Source organism: Physeter macrocephalus, chromosome 1 (genome assembly GCF_002837175.3).
Source record: "Physeter macrocephalus isolate SW-GA chromosome 1, ASM283717v5, whole genome shotgun sequence".
NCBI lineage: Eukaryota > Metazoa > Chordata > Mammalia > Artiodactyla > Physeteridae > Physeter > Physeter macrocephalus.
In genome coordinates, this window is record NC_041214.2 from 77,980,978 (window position 1) to 77,999,895 (window position 18,918).

Genomic DNA, 18,918 nt, shown 5'->3' on the forward strand with positions numbered 1-18,918 from the left:
TAAGTCAGAAGGAGAAAAACAAATACCATATGCTAACACATATATATGAAATCTTAGAAAAAAAATGTCATGAAGAGACTAGGGGTAGGATGGGAATAAAACACAGACCTACTAGAGCATGGACTTGAGGATATGGGGAGGGGAAGGGTAAGCTGTGACATAGTGTGAGAGTGGCATGGACATATATACACTACGAAACGTAGGGTGGATAGCTAGTGGGAAGCAGCCGCCTGGCACAGGGAGATCAGCTAGGTGGTTTGTGACCACCTAGAGGGGTGGGATAGGGAGGGTGGGAGGGAGGGAGACGCAAGAAGGAAGAGATATGGGAACATATGTATATGTATAACTGATTCACTTTGTTGTAAAGCAGAAACTAACACACCACTGTAAAGCAATTATACCCCAATAAAGACGTTAAAAAAAAAAACAGAATACATGCAGATGGCCAAGAGGCACATGAAAATATGCTCAACATCACTAATTATTAGAGAAATGCAAATCAAAACTACAATGAGGTATCACCTCACACCAGTCAGAATGGCCATCATCAAAAAATCTACAAACAATAAATGCTGGAGAGGGTGCAGAGAAAAGGGTACCCTTTTGCACTGTTGGTGGGAATGTAAATTGATACAGCCACTGTATCAACCTCCAGTATGGAGGTTCCTTAAAAAATTAAAAATAGAACTACCATATGACCCAGCAATCCCACTCTGGACCTATACCCTGAGAAAACCATAATTCAAAAGGACACATGTTACCAAATGTTCATTGCAGCACTATTTACAATAGCCAAGACATGGAAACAACCTAAATGTCCAACAGCAGATGAATGGATAAAGAAGATGTTGTACACATATACAATGGAATATTACTCAGCCATAAAAAGGAACGAAACTGGGTCATTTGTAGAGATGTGGAGTCTTGTCATACAGAGTGAAGTAAGCCAGAAAGAGAAAAACAAGTATCGTATACTAATGCATGTATGTGGAATCTAGAAAAATGGTACAGATGAACCTATTTGCAGGGAAGGAATAGAGACGTAGATGTAGAGAATGGACATGTGGACACAGAGAGGGAAGGAGAGGGTGGGACGTATTGGGAGATTAGGATTGACATATATACACTACCATGCATAAAATAGATAGCTAGTGGGAACATGCTATAAAGCACAGGAAGCTTAGCTAGGTGCTCTGTGACGACCTAGATGGGTGGGGTGGTGGGGGACAGGGAGGGAGGTTCAAGAGGGAGGAGATATAGGTATACATATAGCTGATTCACTTCATTGTACAGCAGAAACTAACACAAGATTGTAAAGTAATTATACTCCAATTTAAAAAACTGTATCATATTCTATTTGGATGTACCATAAAATATTTAAGGAGCTCCTTATTAAGATGGACATTTAACTTGTTTCCAATTTGTGCTAGTTTTATTATCTTCTTTACCTGAAACTCTCTGGGCAAATTTGATTGCTTCTTCAACCAGATCTGAGTTCACAATTTTATCTAGAATACCCAGCTTAAGAGCTTCATTTGCTGAAATATGTCTTCCTAAAAGAAAACAAAATAAAACAAATCAAAGAACAATGTGAGATTAAACCAAAAGCATCACTCTCTCTGGTAGGAAAATTCACTTGTCCTGGGTATAAACATCTGTTACTAAATAAACAAGCACCACGCTGACTGTTACAGTGGAAAGATTACTGCAGAGGTAATCAGAAAATCTGGATTCAAGTTCCAGCTCTACCTTGCACTATTTGTGTGAACTGTACTAGGACCACAATTTCTTCATTGGTAAATGGCAATAATTATGCTTACCTTGGTAATTCTGAGTATTAAGTGAAAATAATACATTTTCCTTCTATTCTATAAATCTCTATTAGAAGCACTTTATGAACTATAAATCTCTATATAATAATGAGGATTGATTGTTTGATAATAATAGAGATAAAAAATAACAGAGGTAGTAGCAGCAGAGCAATAGCAGTACTATCTGTTCGTATACTAGCATACACCAAGGGCTGCCATTGATTACAAACCGAGTCCTCAAACACAAATATAGTTGGATAGACAGGGGAAAAGAATTATTAAGTTGATATCACATAAGTTATAATCAAAATTTCACAGGAAAAGTGGGGTGGACATCTGCCATTTTTTGGCTACCCAGCATCTCGACCCTCCCTTAGTTTATGGAATTGCTAACGTGTGAGCTTTGGAGCTAAAAAGGAAGCTAAAAAGGAAACAGAGATGATCAGACAATTGTTCCTTCAGACCTGGCACTAGGGTGTGTCCCATGATCCCAAGCTTGGCAAACTGAGTGCTCATTTGAGGGTTTTTAACTGGAGTGAGTAACACTAAGGAACAGCAACAGCGTAAATCTCACTTCACAGGTGGTGACATCTAGTGTCTGGTGGCGGTGGTGTCAGGAGCATCTACCATCCACTAGTGACACTGGCAGCCTCTGGTATAGACTGGAAGCTCTAGGAGGTTACAGAAGTTTGATGAGGGTCTGCATTACTCCCACGTTCTCCAGCAGGCATAAATACGTAATTTGATCTGCACACTCTGAAGCAGGAGGTTAAGGGCTATAAGCATCCCTCACCATAGGGTCAGGAGAGAGACAGCAACACATTGCTTGCTTGTTTACCAGCACCATCTGGGCTTCTGAAGAGCAATCACCAAGTCAGTCTTGCTGGCAGCAACTCCATGGTCTTTGCTGCTCTTACAGAGTGTTGGTGGATGCCATCTCTGAGACAAACCCTCCATTCCCAGTTCTTATTAGTGCTTCGGAGAGCTACCAATGGCTTTTCTTGATCAGATAGACAATTCAATGATTTTGGGCAGGGGTCACTCTGTAACAGCAATATTTGGGCAGTTTTCTGGAAATGCCTTTGAAAACAGGCTTCCAGATCTCTGCCTGGGGTGAGGAGGGCAGTGGGGGGTGGGCAAGTGGCTTCAAGGGTGAAGTCTCCTCTGCACAAAATCACTTGAGTGAGGGGTGAGTGAATAAGACTCTCTAGGTTAAGGGGCCCAAAGGGACACGGAATGGAATATGAAAACCTGGGTACTAAAAGGATCTTTCGTGCAACTGAGCAGGGGAAACATGAGATGTCCACAGGATGAACTGAAAATTCCGTTAGCTGTAATGTTTTCTTCTGACCTGGATTTCACGAAAGTTGGAAGGATCACTACTGTTCTTATGGAGTCAATGAGATTTCAGGTACTTTTATTCTGTTTCAAGGACCTGAAGACACAGCTCTGTATATCCAACCCAAATCCTCATGCTGAGATTTAAACTTGTTCTTTCTTGTGCTGCTCTGAGTGTAGACAATAACCACTGTCCAATCTAATAAAAGCCCTGCCTAGATCTACTATAAAGAGACTGGGGCAACTGAAGTTGAGACTTCTCCAAGCCAGGTAATCTCAATTTTTTCCAATTTTCTTTGTGGCTTCTTTGCCAAGCTTTAGAAAAAAATTTCTACATGGAACCCTTTCCAGATGCCATTTTAAAGTCCTCTTAAAATTGTACAGACTACTTAAAAAGATAGGTGCCCAACAAAGATGTTAAAAAATAAAATAAAATAAAATAAAGAGATAGGTGTATGATTCCAATGTTAGCTTTCTTCTAATTCACTGTGACCTCTGTGCAAATCAAAATCTATCATATTCTTACTATTTTTACCTCTTTTCTTCATCATGTTAAAAATAGTGATATTTCTATAAGCAGCAGTGCTTTGAAAAAGGCGAATCCTAGTTCACTTTATTTCTTTTTGTCAAAGAAGCCAGATTCCTTCCTGATTTCCTCCAAGATATTCTTGCCTTTCAGGCTTAATACTGAAAGCAGGAACACACAATTCCTCAATATTCCCCCACATGCTTTAATTTCTATAAACCTTAGAATTTACAGACTCATTTCACACTATTATGATTTCCCCCTATATTTTATGCTGGTTTGCTTCCTTTCTATTTTGTCTTTTGCAGAATGAACCTTCTCATGTGCTTTGAATTTCTGTAGTATGTTGGGTTGATTGTAAGCATCCTCTTTTTTTTTTTTTTTTTTTTGGTGGTACGCGGGCCTGTCACTGTTGTGGCCTCTCTCGTTGTGGAGCTCTGGACGGATAGGCTCAGCGGCCACGGCTCACGGGCCCAGCTGCTCCGCGGCATGTGGGATCTTCCCGGACCGGGGCACGAACCCGTGTCCCCTACATCGGCAGGCGGATTCTCAACCACTGCGCCACCAGGGAAGCCCAAGTATCCTCTTATGAATTCTGCATTAGGTACTTAAAATAGTTCACATTCTTAAAAGTGTACTTATCATACCACTGTAAATTAAAGCAATTTCTAATCTAATTTATTGAAGACAAGAAATTTAGTTTTTAACTCCCTTTTCATGCTCTAAAGAATTTATAACATCTCCCCATTTAAAGGGGGAAAAAGCCATTTTAGACTTTAGTCTAAATTATATATTAGTAACTGTATAAATTTTACACTAGTAATTATATATTAGTAATAATATAGACTCATTATTTTCTAATTTGGACCACGTGTGCACAGTTTTGTATTGTGGTTTCTGTGTCAAAACATAAGTGTATTGGGGCTTCCCTGGTGGTGCAATGGATAAGAATCTGCCTGCCAATGCAGGGGACAAGGGTTTGAGCCCTGGTCCGGGAAGATCTCACATGCCACAGAGGAACTAAGCCCCTGAGCCACAACTACTGAGCCTGTGCTCTAGAGCCTGAGAGCCACAACTACTGAGCCCGTGAGCCACAACTACTGAGCCTGCGCGCCTAGAGCCTGTGCTCTGCAACAAGAGAAGCCACCGCAATGAGAAACCCGCACACCACAACTAAGAGTAGCTCCCGCTCACTGCAACTAGAGAAAATCCCGCACACAGCAACGAAGACCCGACGCAGCCAAATATAAATAAAATAAAATAGATAAATTTATTTTTAAAAATAAGTGTATTGGGCTTCCCTGGTGGCGCAGCGGTTGAGAGTCCGCCTGCCGATGCAGGGGACACGGGTTCATGTCCCGGTCCGGGAAGATCCCACATGCCGCGGAGCGGCTGGGCCCGTGAGCCATGGCCGCTGAGCCTGCGCGTCCGGAGCCTGTGCTCCGCAACGGGAGAGGCCACAACAGTGAGAGGCCCGCGTACCACAAACAAACAAACAAAAAAAAAAAATAATAAGTTTATTGATTAGCAGTTCTCAAATTTTTTAGTCTTGGGACCCCTTTGCACTCTTAAAAATTATGGAATACTCCAAAGAGCTTTTGTTTATATGGGTTATTTCTATTAATATTTACTATATTAGAAATTATAACTGAGAACTTTAAAAATGTATCTTTATTAAATCACTTTAAAATAACCATGACAAACCTATTACATATTAACATAAATAAATTTTTATGCAAAATAACTCTATTTTGAAAATTTTAAAAATTTAGTGAGAAGTGTTGTTTTATATTTTTGCAAATTTCTTTGATGTCTGGCTTAATAGAAGACAGTGGATTCTCATTTCTGCTTCTGCATTCAATCTGTTTTGATACCACATGGCATACAATAACCTCTGGAAAATTCCACTGTATATTTGTGAGCGAATGAGGGTGGAAAAGGCAAGCAATGTCTTATTATTATGAAAATAGTTCTGACTTCATGGACACCCCCACCCCCTGCCCCCCACCATACACAATAGTCTTAGGTACACCTAGGAGTTCCTGGGCCGCACTTTAAGAACTCCTGATTTAGACCACATTTAAGACTGTATAGCATCTTAGTATACAAATGTTCCTTACGTTGAGAATTTATTTGTGGCTGGAGTGATTTTAGCTGTTTCAAGAGTAACCTTTCGTTGTGTTTTGTTTTTATCCTTTGGAAGCTTGCAGGAGTCTATTTCCTGGAAATTTAAAATCTTTATCAAAATACAAGGCATTGACATCTCGTCAGTTTTTCCAGGAAAATGAGGTGCTTACTAAAATACAATCTCTGATTCTTTTATGTATCTGAAGAGATTCTTCTATTTTTTCCTATGGTTATTGCTTCTCCCCTTTTCACTTTGTGCTCTGGGAGCTTTTATTATTCATAGCAGAGGCCTCTATTATAGACCTCTCATGTCTGCTGCCTTCGTTTACATTTTCTGTATCTTTTTTAGAAATTCTTCTGAATTCTATAAACGTGTCTCTATCCTCTATGTTGCTGATTCAGTAGTCTGTTCTATTGCATCTTGTTTTTATTGCTTCAAAAGTTATTTTGGCTAATGTTTTGATTTTAAACAGGGTGTTCTTATTTAATAAATAAAATATTTTCTTTTCTAATTTAGAATATTGTGAGTTTTCTAAGATTTTTGTTGCCTTTAATCTGTTTCAACAGACTCACATTTATGTTTCATTTTTCTAATGACACAGAATATTTTCACAGGTTTCTTTTTTTTGGTCTGTTTGTTTGTCTTAGTCATTAAATAATATTTGCTGATATTTATTATTGCTGACTGGGAGCCCTGGGTATTAAAACTCACCCTTAACATCTTGTTCGAGTATAGAGAAAACCCACATGGACCTAACTAAATCTGAAAGACTGGCAGGATAAAGATGCCATTCGCAACTTCTTCCCCAGTACCCTGGGTGGCAAGAGGTACCTCATCAAAGACTAGAGTCTGAGGGCATCCCTGTCCTGGGAAAGATCATAAAGTAACTATGGGGCTGAGACAAAGCTCTATGAGAATATAGAAGACGCTTTCTAGGCTGTTCAGTGAGAAAGAAAGACGGGACCTAGAAAATAACAGCAGAAGGAACATCAGGGCACTGTAGTTTTCATCATTTGATTGGACAGAGAACGTCAGGGAATGAACTGCATCGTGCCCAAGCGTGTGTTTTGTGGAGATTCAGTTGTTTTCAGGTGGCATTTTAAGGGAATGGTGGAGAAGCAGTGGTTGTTGTAATTGTTCCACTTTCCAGAATTATCTCTCTTATGGTTTTCAGAAGATCAGAAAAGGTTAGCTATTTATTAATTTAATCTAAATTTATTTACTTATTAATTTCCTATGGGGGCAGTGCCTATAGAGCTGGTATTTTTCTTCATTAACATCAGTAGGGAATCTTCAACTTGCAGTAACAATTTTTTAGCATCCCTTCTTAGAAAAAAAAATGTTTTCCAGAAGCAAGAATCTTAATATCATCATTATTAATGGCTACTGTATTCGTTTCCTACACAGATTACCACAAACTTTGCATCTTAAAACAGCACACATTTATTATCTTAGTTTAGGAGTCAGAAATCTAAAATAGGTCAGCAGAATTGTGCTCCTTCTGGAGGCTCTGAGAGAGAATCTGCTCCTGGGCTTTTCTAGCCTCTAGAGGCTGCCTACATTTCTTCTTCTCTTCCTCCATCTTCAAAGCCAGCTGTGTATCATCTTCTCTCCCTCCTGCCTTCCTCTTCTAAGGATGCTTGTGATAAATTGGGCCTACCTAGACAATCTAGAATAACCTCCCATCTTGAGATCCTTAATTTAATCACACCTGCAAGGTCCCTTTCGAATGTAAGGTAATATATTCACAGGTTCTAGGGATTAGGACGTGGGCATCTTGGAGAGAGGCATTATTATGCCTACCACAGTTACCATTTATAAAATGTCTCCTCTGTGACAGGTACTATACCAGAAGCAAGTCATGTAATTTCATTATTCCTTACACAACTATGTGGTTGTTTTACTGATGAGAAAATGAAGACTGAGAGAAGTTCAGACAACCTCCCTTCTAAATTTCAGGCCAGTCTATCCAACTGTCTACCTGACACCTCAAGTTGGATGTCAAACCTTAACATGTCCAAAATTAAGCTCTTGTGATTCCTCCCTACAACCTGCTCTACCAGCAGAATTCCCCTTTTCTCAGTAATGGCGCCATCCTTCCAGCTGCTGAGGCCATTAGAATCATCATTTTCTCTCCCCTCTCCCTCACCTCTCACATTTGATCTGTCACAAAATCCTGTTGGCTCAAAATATATCCAGAATTTGATCATGTCTCACCATTTACATTGTTACCACTCAGGTCTAACCTCCCATCATGGCTCCCTTGGATTATTAAAGCAGGCTTCTAATCAGTCTTCCTATTTCTGGCCTTATCTCCAATTAATATATTTTCAGTAGCCAGGGTGATCTTTTAAAAAACATAAGTGACAGCATGTTTGTTAGTTTTCTGCTCAAAACACTCTAATGCCTTTCTACCTCATTCAGAAGAAAAGCCAAAGTTCTCTCTATAATCTTCAAGGCCCTACCTGATGTGACTTCACCCCCTACTACTCTTCCCCTTACTCACCTTACTCTAGCTTCATTGACCTTCTTGCTGTTCTTTGAAATTTCCAAGTATGTCCCTACCTCAGGGCTTGGTATTTGCTATTTTCTCCGTGTGGAATATCTTCCTCCAGATGTTGGCATAACAAGCTTCCTCCATCCTTCAGGTATACACTCACATTCATTTTGTAGGAAAGCCCTTCTCAACTGTCCTACCTAAAATATTACCCAACCCCCAGCTCTATCATTTTACATTTCCCCTTTCTGCTTTATGTTTTCTCCTTAGAGTATACAGTGTGGTAGCTGGTCTCCAAAGTGACCTGCCATGTGTTTGACCTCTAGGTATTCAAGTTCCCCTCCCAAGTTGGGTAGGGAAGACTTGTATAATCAATAGAATAGTTCAGAAAAGAGGGCATGTGACTCCAAAGCTAGGTCATAAAAGACACTGCAGTCTTTGCCTTGCTCTCTCTTGGATCACTCACTCTAGAGGAAGCCAGCTTCCATGCTGTGAGGATATGTAGGCAGCTCTAGAGAGAGGTCCACGTGGAGAGGAAATGAAGCCTCCTGCCAACAGTCAGCAGCAGCCATCCATGTGAGTGCGCCATCTTGGAAGTAGATCTTGGAAGTAGATCCTCCAGCCCCAGTCAAGTTTTCAGGTGACTATGGCCCCAGTCAGTATCTTGACTGCAACTTCATGAGAAACCTTGAGCTAGAACCCAACTAAGCTGTTCCCAAATTCCTGACCCACAGAAACAAGGGAAGAAAAACACTGCCAATCAAACCACAACTCAATGAATGTAAGAGGCGTCCTGATTTCAAAGATATGGAAAGCAATGTGCATTTTTTAATTGATAATTATTGTTATTGTTGTTGTTTTCTGTATATAATCTCCATAAGGGCATGAGTTTTTGTAGGTTTGATTTACCTCTATAGGCCCACTGCCTACATCAGGGCCCAGCACATGAGAAAAAATTAAACAGCTGCTGCATGAGTGAATAAAAATTAATTTGTACAAGGCATATTGTTTATATGTGGTACAGCTGGGATTCAAGCTCAGGTCTTTGATTCTAAAGATTGTGCTCTTTTTATTGCCCATTCTTTGGGATATAGTCTATTACCAAGATCCTCATCTTATTTTTACTCAATCCTCCTCTTTCACTAAAGTAAGATATGGGAATAATAACATATAGCTAACACTTTTTACCATGTCTAGGACTGTTCTAAGCACATTGTATGCATTAAGGTATCTAGTCTTCACCACACCACCATATGATAGGTGCTATTGTCATAAACATTTATGAGGAAACTAAGGCACAGAGAGGTAAAGTGTCTGACCCAAGGTCTCATTAGTTCTACCTGTTTGGAGTAAATAGTTATGTATGTTCTTTTTTCCAACCTCACTTCAACTGGCAATATCTTTCTATGTCTTATCATATTTGGTAAATTCAGGGTCTCTAGATGATTTCTAGTGTTGCATTGTTCACATTCCCTATTGAAAGAGAAAACTTCTATTTGAAGCTAATATCTTAACACCTGGGAAATGAAAAATGCAGTCATTTCCAAACTAAAACTTGAAATCTTTCCTTGGAAATTCTGGTTTTAATTCTTGTTTATATTATAATTTCTAAATTCGATCTGAATATAATGCACCCTATGTGAAACCAGTGTCTATGAGTACACACTTAAATATGATTAGGGCTTTGTATATACTTTCATTTAGAAGGCACTCACATTTGCTCTTCATGGTAACTTTTAAGAAGCTCTCAGAAAAGGCATTCTTTACATTTAAAGATGAGAAAATTGACATCAGAGAAGTTAAAGTATCCTCTTAAAATTACATGGGTAGGGAATGGTCAAGCCAGAATGCTTCTAAATCCTAGTCCAGTTCCTCACGTTGAACTAGACAGCCATTGGCAGGGTTGGTACTGACCTGAGGTAATTAAGTCAAGTGCAGCAGGAACTCCAATAAGTCTGGGGAGAAGCTGGGTTCCTCTTGCACCAGGAAGGATTCCTAGTGTGACTTCTGGGAAGCCAACTTGAGCCTATCGAAGATTGAAGGCATAAAGGTCATTAGAATGAGATGATATATTCAGAGTCAAGGCAAGCATTCCCCTGGGTTTCTCACACCCTCAAAAACATTGCTGCATAGAATTCAGTGAGAGTTTCTACAGAAGAAATTAGTGAACACCCTTTCCTTTAATTAATAGCATAAATAGAGCTGTGCCATCCTTAAGTCTTCATGTTGAAACACATCCCTAGCTTCTTACAGAATTCTTCTCTGACTCTATTATGACCTGTCTCAGCCAACACAAATAATAGTCTCCAGAAACAGTTTTATGGAGCCCTGAAAGAGCCAAGCAGTCAAGAAATTAAAAAGACAATTCACAGAATGGGAAAAAATATTTGCTAATAATATACGTGGAATATATAAAGAACTTTTACAACTCAATAATAAAAAGACAAATGATCCAATTCAAATGGGCAAAGCATCTGAATAGACATTACTCCAAAAAGATACAAATGGCCAATAAGCACATGAAAAGATGTTCAATAGCATTAGCCATCAGGGAAATGCAAATCAAAACTACAAGATACCACTTCATACCCACTATGTTGGCTATAATAAAAAAGACAGACAATAACAAGTTTTAGAGAGTATGTGGAGCATACAAAACCCTCATACATTGCTGGTGGGAATGTAAAATGATGCAGTCACTTTGGAAAACAATTTGGTAGTTTCTCAAAGGTTAACCATAGAGTTACCATACGACCCAGCAATTCCACTCCTCTATATATACCCAAAAGAAATGAAAACATGCCCACAAAAAACACTTGTGCAAAAATTTTCATAGCATCATTGTTCATAAATCCAAGAAAGAAGAAACAATCCAAATGTCCATCAAGTAATGAATGAATAAAGAAAATGTGGTATATCCATAAAAAGAAATATTCAGCCATGGAAAGGAATAAAATACTAATGACATGTTATAACACAGGTGAACCTTGAAAACATAATGCTAAGTGGAAAAAACCAGACACGAAAGACAACATATTGTATGTTTTCATTTACATGAAGTGTCTAGAATAGGCAAATCCATACAGACAGAAAGTAGATTAGTAATTGCTAGGACTGGGGGAGAGGGAAATGATGGGTTACTCCTAAAAGATGTGAGGTTTCTTTTGAGGGTGATGAAATATCCTAAAATCAACTGTGGTGATGATTGCATAACTCTGTGAATATACTAATATACCACTGGACTGTATACTTTAAATGAGTGAATTACATGGTATATGAATTATATCTCAATGAAGCTATTATAAAAAGAGAAAAAAGAAAGGAAGAAAGGAAGAAAGAAAGAAAGAAAGAAAGAAAGGGAGGAAGAAAGGAAGAAAGTCAGGCAGCAACCTCAGTCCAGATGAGAGGGTGAGCTTGAGACCTTAATCACATGCCTCTCTTGGCCTTAAAAGTGGCCAAAGCTCTGTTAGTCATTTTCCAGGTATAAGGATGGGAGGAGGAGGGTACTTAAATACAGACTGCCATTTACCCAAATCGTGATGCCAACAGCTCCAAAATACCTGGAATGTTTGAGCCTCTCTCACGTGAGGCTTTCCTAGCAGTTGATCACCATTTTTCCCACCAGTGGTCATCCCTATCCCCTGACTTACTATTGCTTATAACTTAGATCTGCACTCAGTGTGCAGAAGGTCATGGTATTAGGAACACAGAAAAAGGAACACTTAGGATATGTGTCTTTATTTATAAGTTTTATAAAAAATTAAAACAACATAGGGAAATGGTTAAATAAATTATGATAAATCTGTAAGATGAAAAATTATGCAACCATTTAAAATGATATTTTTAAGCAATATTTCCAATAAGATTGACAGCAAATTTCTCATCAGAAACCATGGTGAGGGCTTCCCTCACAGCACAGTGGTTAAGAATCCACCTGTCAATGCAGGGGACACGGGTTCGAGCCCTGGTCCGGGAAGATCCCACATGCCACGGAGCAACAAAGCCCATGCGCCATAACTACTGAGTCTGCACTCTAGAGCCCGCTAGCCACGACTACTGAGCCCACATGCCACAGCTACTGAACCCCATGCACCTAGAGCCCATGCTCTGCAACAAGAGAAGCCACCACAATAAGAAGCCTGTGCACCGCAAGGAAGAGTAGACCCCACTCACTGCAACTAGATAAAGCCCGCATGCAGCAACGAAGACCCAACACAGCCAAAAATAAATAAAGTAATTAATTAAAAAAAAAAAAAAGAAACCAGGGAGACCAGTGCCAGTGGTATGACACGTTCAAAGTACTGAAAGAAAAGTACTGTCAACCAAGAATTCTACATCCAGCAAAACTAGTCTTTAAAAATGAAGGCAAATTGGGACTTCCCTGGCGGCGCAGTTGTTAAGAATCTGCCTGCCAATGCAGGGAACACAGGTTTGAGCCCTGGTCCGGGAAGATCCCACATGCCGCGGAGCAATTAAGCCTGTGCACCACAACTACTGAGCCTACACTCTGGAGCCCGCGAGCCACAACTACACCTGCGAGCCTAGGGTCCATGCTCCACAACAAGAGAAGCCACCGCAATGAGAAGCCTGCACACCACAGTGAAGAGTAGCCCCCGCTCACCGCAACTAGAGAAAGCCCGCATGCAGCAACGAAGACCCAACACAGCCCAAAATAAATGAGTAAATAAAAATTTATTTTAAAAAATGAAGGTAAATTAAGACATTTTCAGATAAATAAAAATTGAATTTGTTGCTAGCAGATCTGCCCTACAAGAAATCCTTCAGGATGAAATGAAAAGACACTAGACAGTAACTCAAATCCACATGAAGGAATAAAGAACACTGTTAAAGGGTAACTACACAGGTAAATATAAAAGACAGTATTAATGTAATTTTTTGTTTGCAATTCCTCTTTTTTCTTACCTGATTTAAAAGACCACTACATTAAGCAATAATTATATATTTATGTTGATGGGCATGCAATGTATAATGATATAATTTGTGACAATAACAGCATAAAGGGTGTGCGTAACAGAACTATATGGGAGCAAATTTTTTACATACCATTGAAATTAAGTTGGTATTAATCTGAACTAGCTTGTCAGAAATTAAGATGTTAATCCCCAGGGCAACCATCACTAAGAAAATAACTCAAAAATATACAGTGAAAGAAACAATAAGAGAATTAAAAGGGTACTAGAACTTATCCATTTAATACAAACAAAAGTATTAATGGAGGAACTGAGGAATGAAAAAATATAAGACGTAGAAAACAAATAGCAAAATGGCAAAAGTCCTTCCTTATCTGTAATTATGTTAAATGTAAATGGTAGAGATTGGTAGAATGGATAAAGAATATTTAATAATAATTTAGATACGGTATTAGTATAAAAATAGAGTACAAGTGAAATACAATAAAATTCCAAATGTAGTTTTTTTTTTAAAAAAAAGATTGCAAAGAAAAAAATGTAAGAAAAAAATTACACAGGAAAAAGACAAGGAAGAAAAAAAATAAAATGTTAATAGTGGTTATTTCTGAACTGTGAGTTTATGGTGACTTCAGTTTTACATCTTTATACTTTCTTGTATTTTATAGTCTAGTACAATGACGAATATTATCTTTATTATTAGAAAAATATATTACTTATAAAAATATTACTATTATAAGACTGGTATCACAAACCTCAATCTATATGTCTAATAACGCAAATTAAATCTATTTCCAGAAATAAATGGATTTACTAGCTGTGCACAGTTTCCAATAGGAACTTGTCTTCTTAGGTACTAAAAATTATGAGACCACAAAACTGAAATGTTTGAGATAGGAAACAAAAATTTAAATAAGTATGCACACTCAGGGGCGATAGTCAAAATACTTAATACCTCTACCGCATGAGCATGGCTCAATGAAATCTGATGTGGGCCATAGTACTAGAGCAAGGTCCTGGGAGTCCTGTACAGGAGTTCCCCTTTAGCTAGTGGGTCATGGGAAGGTCCAAAGGCTAGGGTTAGGGGAAGTGATGGGACAGTCACAGGCTCAGGGTAGTAACTCTTTATCAACTAGAATGGACATATTTCAACATTTCAACAAAGAGTAACACTGTACTCGTACATAACAGCTGAACACCAGTGCTAGAAAAACCTAAGAGTTGTGAACCAGTAAGCTAAGCATTCAAAATGATCACCTCTGATGCTTATGACTACATTTAGAGCTTGCTCTAAAGAAAAGCTCCCTACATCAAATCCCATATGGATCCCCTCTGTTACCTCTGCATGGGCAATCCTATAGTGACAGCCCAGGGCCAGCTCCAGTCCCCCTCCTAAAGCCACCCTTTGGATAGCTGCCACCACAGGCTTCTTGTTTCTCTGTACTTCATCTACTACACTTCCCAGTGTCAAGTCAAAGGTAATATCAGCACTGAAGCCACGGATATCAGCACCTAAGAACACAAAGATAAGGAAAAAAGAGAGTTGAGGAAGACTTGGGCTTTGCTATAGAACAATAAGTTACCAGATTACACTTAAGGAATCTCAGATCTCTTTGGACCCATGAAACACTTTATCCTTTGGTTGCAGACACAGTAAAGGAACAAGTAGCCTGGAAAATGTAGAAAGATATGAGGAAAAAATCCTCAAATCTTTATCAGAAGTCCTGTAATCTAAAATCTGTCTTTCCATATGATAGTAGTAACTCTACTTTTAGAAAAATTTGAAAGCTCAGAAAAGGGAAGCAAAGATTCTAAGATTGAGTTAGCCATTCCCATTTTTTGCATGATACTGCTCACCAACTCTATTCACAACAATTTAGACCCATATCTTTGTTAAGGGCATCAGTCATTACAATATAAAATCTCAGGGTAAAATGAAGACATATTTGTGAGTTATATGTTAATCAGTCAGCTTAGAATTACATTTCTGTGATAGACTTTTTGTGATCAATAAAAGTAACAACATTTACTGCTTTTCCTAATTATAAAAATAATACGCATTATAGAAATTTTGAAAAATACACAAAATTATAAAGGAAAAAAATATTACTCCAAATATCACCACACAGAGATAACAATGTAATATTTTGGTGAATTTTTAGTTTTTTCCCAACGCATGTATGTAAATTGCTTTGCGACCTTGAGTAAGTTATTTAACCATTTTGTTTCAATACCTATCTTAAATGACTGATGTGACAATTAAATGAATGTTTACTATAATATATATTTTTAACAATATTGAGAACACTCTGTAAAGTCATTCTTTATATTTTCCTTTTTTCATATAACATTATACATAGTAGTGAGCTTTTCCCCTATAGCATTATATGTTCTTTGAAAATATTAAGCCTGATACAAGTTAAAAAGTTAATTATTTCATGTTCAGCCTTTCCTTTTTGTTTTTTTTGCTACCTGCTCCTCATTTAGCATCCATCCGGGATTATGCTTTTTTTCTCACCAATCCATCATATTTCACACTCTACTGTTATTATTTATTTTTATTTTTTTAGATTCCTTTTGGTTCTAGAGAAACAAGGTGAACTTCAGTCTGAATGTCACGTCTATTATTCCTGTAACTTTAGGTTAAACTAATTTTTCAAGTAACAGAAGCAATTAACATTTGCTGGATAAATACTATACATCAGGCACTGGGCTAAGTAGTTTCATATATGGTCTCATTTAATTTTCTTAACACCTAAGTTAAATAGTCTATTAACAATTTCCATTTTACAGGTTTAAGTTTAAGGCTTTGAGATGTTAAGTGACTAGTTCAGACATATGATTCTGTAACTGGTCGAATAAGGATTTGAGCTCAGGCAGTTTGACTATACAGCTCACATTCTTAAATGTTATACTACATTCTTCTACTTGCAGCAAAAGGTTAGTATGATCATCCCAATTTTATAGAAACCAAGGCACAGACAAGAGTATAGTGATTTCACTTTTTAACTGTTTATCTCTGGCACATAGAAATGCAATTAATTTTTGGATACTGATTTTACATCCAGCAAAATTCCTAAATTCTATTATTAATTCTAATAATTTTCTGATAGATTTATTTTTTACAAACACTCATTTCTTCTGAATAATGATGGTTCTGTTTCTTCCTTCCCAATCCTTATACATTTTATTTCTTTTTCTAGGCTGGCCAGGGCCTAGAATATAATGTCAAATACAAATGGTGATAGCAGCCAGCCTTGTCTTATTTCTTTCTGAAAAGGAAAGCATTCAATTTACCATTTTGTTTGATGTTTGCTGTAGGTTTTTAAAAATAGATACATTTTGCCTGATGAAGACATTTTCTTTCTATATTTAGTTTACTAAGAATTTTAATGTTTAATGCATGCTAAACGTTACCAAGTGTTTTTTTCTGAATCTCTTGAAATAATCTCATGATTTTCCTCCTTTAGTCTTTTAATAGGATGAATTACATTGATTTCTCATGTTTAATGAATCTGGTATTTCTGGGATGAAAGTGATATATCATGCTTTTTATATATTGTTAGATTCAGTTTTATCATATACTGTTTCAGAGTTTTATATCTAGGTTCACAAATAAAATTGGCCTTTAATTTTGCTTTTTCATACTGTCCTTGACAGCTTGTGTTATCAAGGTTATGCTAGTCTCACAAAATGAGTTGGGAAGTGTACTGGATAGAACGGTGTCCACCCAGAACCTGTGAATGTGATCTTATTTGGAAATAGGGTCTTTGCAGATATAATCAGGTAAAGAAGAGGTCATAATGGATCAGTGTGGGTCTATATAAGACCAGGGAAATTTGGACACAGAGGAGAAAGCCACAGGAAGACAGGCAGAGATAGGGATAATGCAGCAACAAGCCAAGGAATGCCAAGGATTGCCAGCAACCACAGAAGCTAGAAGAGGCAAGGAAGGATTCTTCCCTAGAGGCTTTGGAGAAAGAATGGCCTTGCAGATATCTTGATTTTGAAATTTTAGCCTCTGGAACTCTGAGAGAATAAACTTCTGTTGCTTGAAGCCACCCAGTTTGTGCTCACTTGTTATGGCAGCCCCAGGAAACTAATATAGAAGGTGTTCCCTCTTATTTTTATTCTCTGAAATGTTTGTGTAAAATTAGAATAATATTTTCCTTGACTTTTCAGTTAGAGGTTACCAATGAAGTCATCTGGGACTTGACTTTACTTTGCGAGATTTTTGAATTACTGACTCAATTTCTTTAATGGTTTTCTGTTTCTTCTTGAGTCAATTTTGTAAGCTCTGTTTTTCTGCTTGTTCATATTATCTTTTTTAATGGCTAGGGCCTCTTCAGTGATATCCCTTTTGTCATTCTTTATATGTATTGTTTGTACCGTCTCTTATTTTTTCTTGATAAGCCTCTCCGAAGCTTTATCAATTTTATTAGTATTTTCAAAGAACTTTTGATATTATTGTTCTCTTGATTCACATTTATATTCTATTTTAGTAATTTCCCCTCTATCATTTCCTTCCTTCTACTTCATTTGGATCTATTTTACTGTTTGTTTTGTCAGTTCCTTAATATAAATGCTTACCACAATATGTTTCAGTGTTTTTTCTTTTCTGATATATATATACCTTTAAGGCCATACATTTCCTGCTAAGCTTTGCTTTAACTGTATCCCTCAAGTTTTATATATTGTTTTTATTATCATTCAGTTAAAAAATATTTTCTAAATTGCATTATGATTTCTGCTTTGACTCAAAGGTTATTAAGAAATGAATTTATTTTCCAAACACATGAGAATCTCTAGTTATATTTTTGTTATTGATTTCTAGCTTGATTGCACTGTTGTCAGAGAACACATTCTAAATGAAATTTATTGAGATACGCTTTCACAGTCCAGTAGCTGATCAACTTTTGTAAATGTTGCAGATTGGAGAAGAATACATATTTTTTGATTGTTGGGCACATTGTTCTATCTAAGTCCATTAAGTCAAGTCTGACAATCCCTAATGCTTTTCCAGAACAATTATTTTTGCTACCTCTGAACTCTAACTATATTCTCTCCTACCTCCTTTTTTACAAAGAAATATCAGTTCTGATTTTTCATAATTCTGATCCCTCACTCCATGCCTCAAAGTCACCATCTTGGGCTCCCAACCTTAAGTTTTCAAACAGTTGAGTAAGCTATTTAATTGCTGGTTAATGTTTGGCCCATTATTTAATTTCTCTTAGGCTTAGCCTTCTCATCTGTAAATGGAAACTGTAGGATTTACTGAGGATTAAAATATAAAGTATGTAAAAATATTACTATTTTCATTGTTCATAAGTAAATAAGCTACACGGTACTGGCACATAGCAGGTAAGCTAAACGGTAATTATTATAATGATTAATGTGTTTATATTTATTCATTGTTATGATTTCAACATCTATTTCTTCTCAGGTTACCACTGACATACATTAAATTCCTCTGGCCAAAAAAAAAAAAATAAAGAAGAAGAAGAAGAAAAAAGAAAAAAATTCCTCTGGCTACTGTAAGAATACATGGGCCTTCATATCCATGTGACTTTTGTCAAAGGGTATAATTTGGGAAAAGAAGAAATGGTGCCACAAATACCAGTGAATAAATCACCATTTCAGATGCTTTACTGCAGTATTTTGTCACTATTTTGCATCTTCACAGGATAACC

The 18,918-nt window shown here is 37.4% G+C and overlaps 1 protein-coding gene across 4 annotated transcripts in view; it reads right to left on the reverse strand.

The window, feature by feature from the left end:
* Window positions 1-18,918, reverse strand: part of EHHADH (enoyl-CoA hydratase and 3-hydroxyacyl CoA dehydrogenase) — a 61,644-nt gene that overhangs the window by 26,352 nt on the left and 16,374 nt on the right. For 2 of the 4 annotated variants that reach the window (XM_007119868.4, XM_007119869.4), the window contains 3 exons: window positions 14,568-14,740; window positions 10,215-10,326; window positions 1,449-1,553 (listed from right to left, as the gene is read on the reverse strand). In XM_007119868.4, the coding sequence (XP_007119930.2) occupies window positions 1,449-1,553; window positions 10,215-10,326; window positions 14,568-14,740 (390 nt within the window). The remainder of the gene's footprint in view (window positions 1-1,448; window positions 1,554-10,214; window positions 10,327-14,567; window positions 14,741-18,918) is intronic. The other 2 variants (XM_007119870.4, XM_007119871.4) reach the window with 2 other exon arrangements.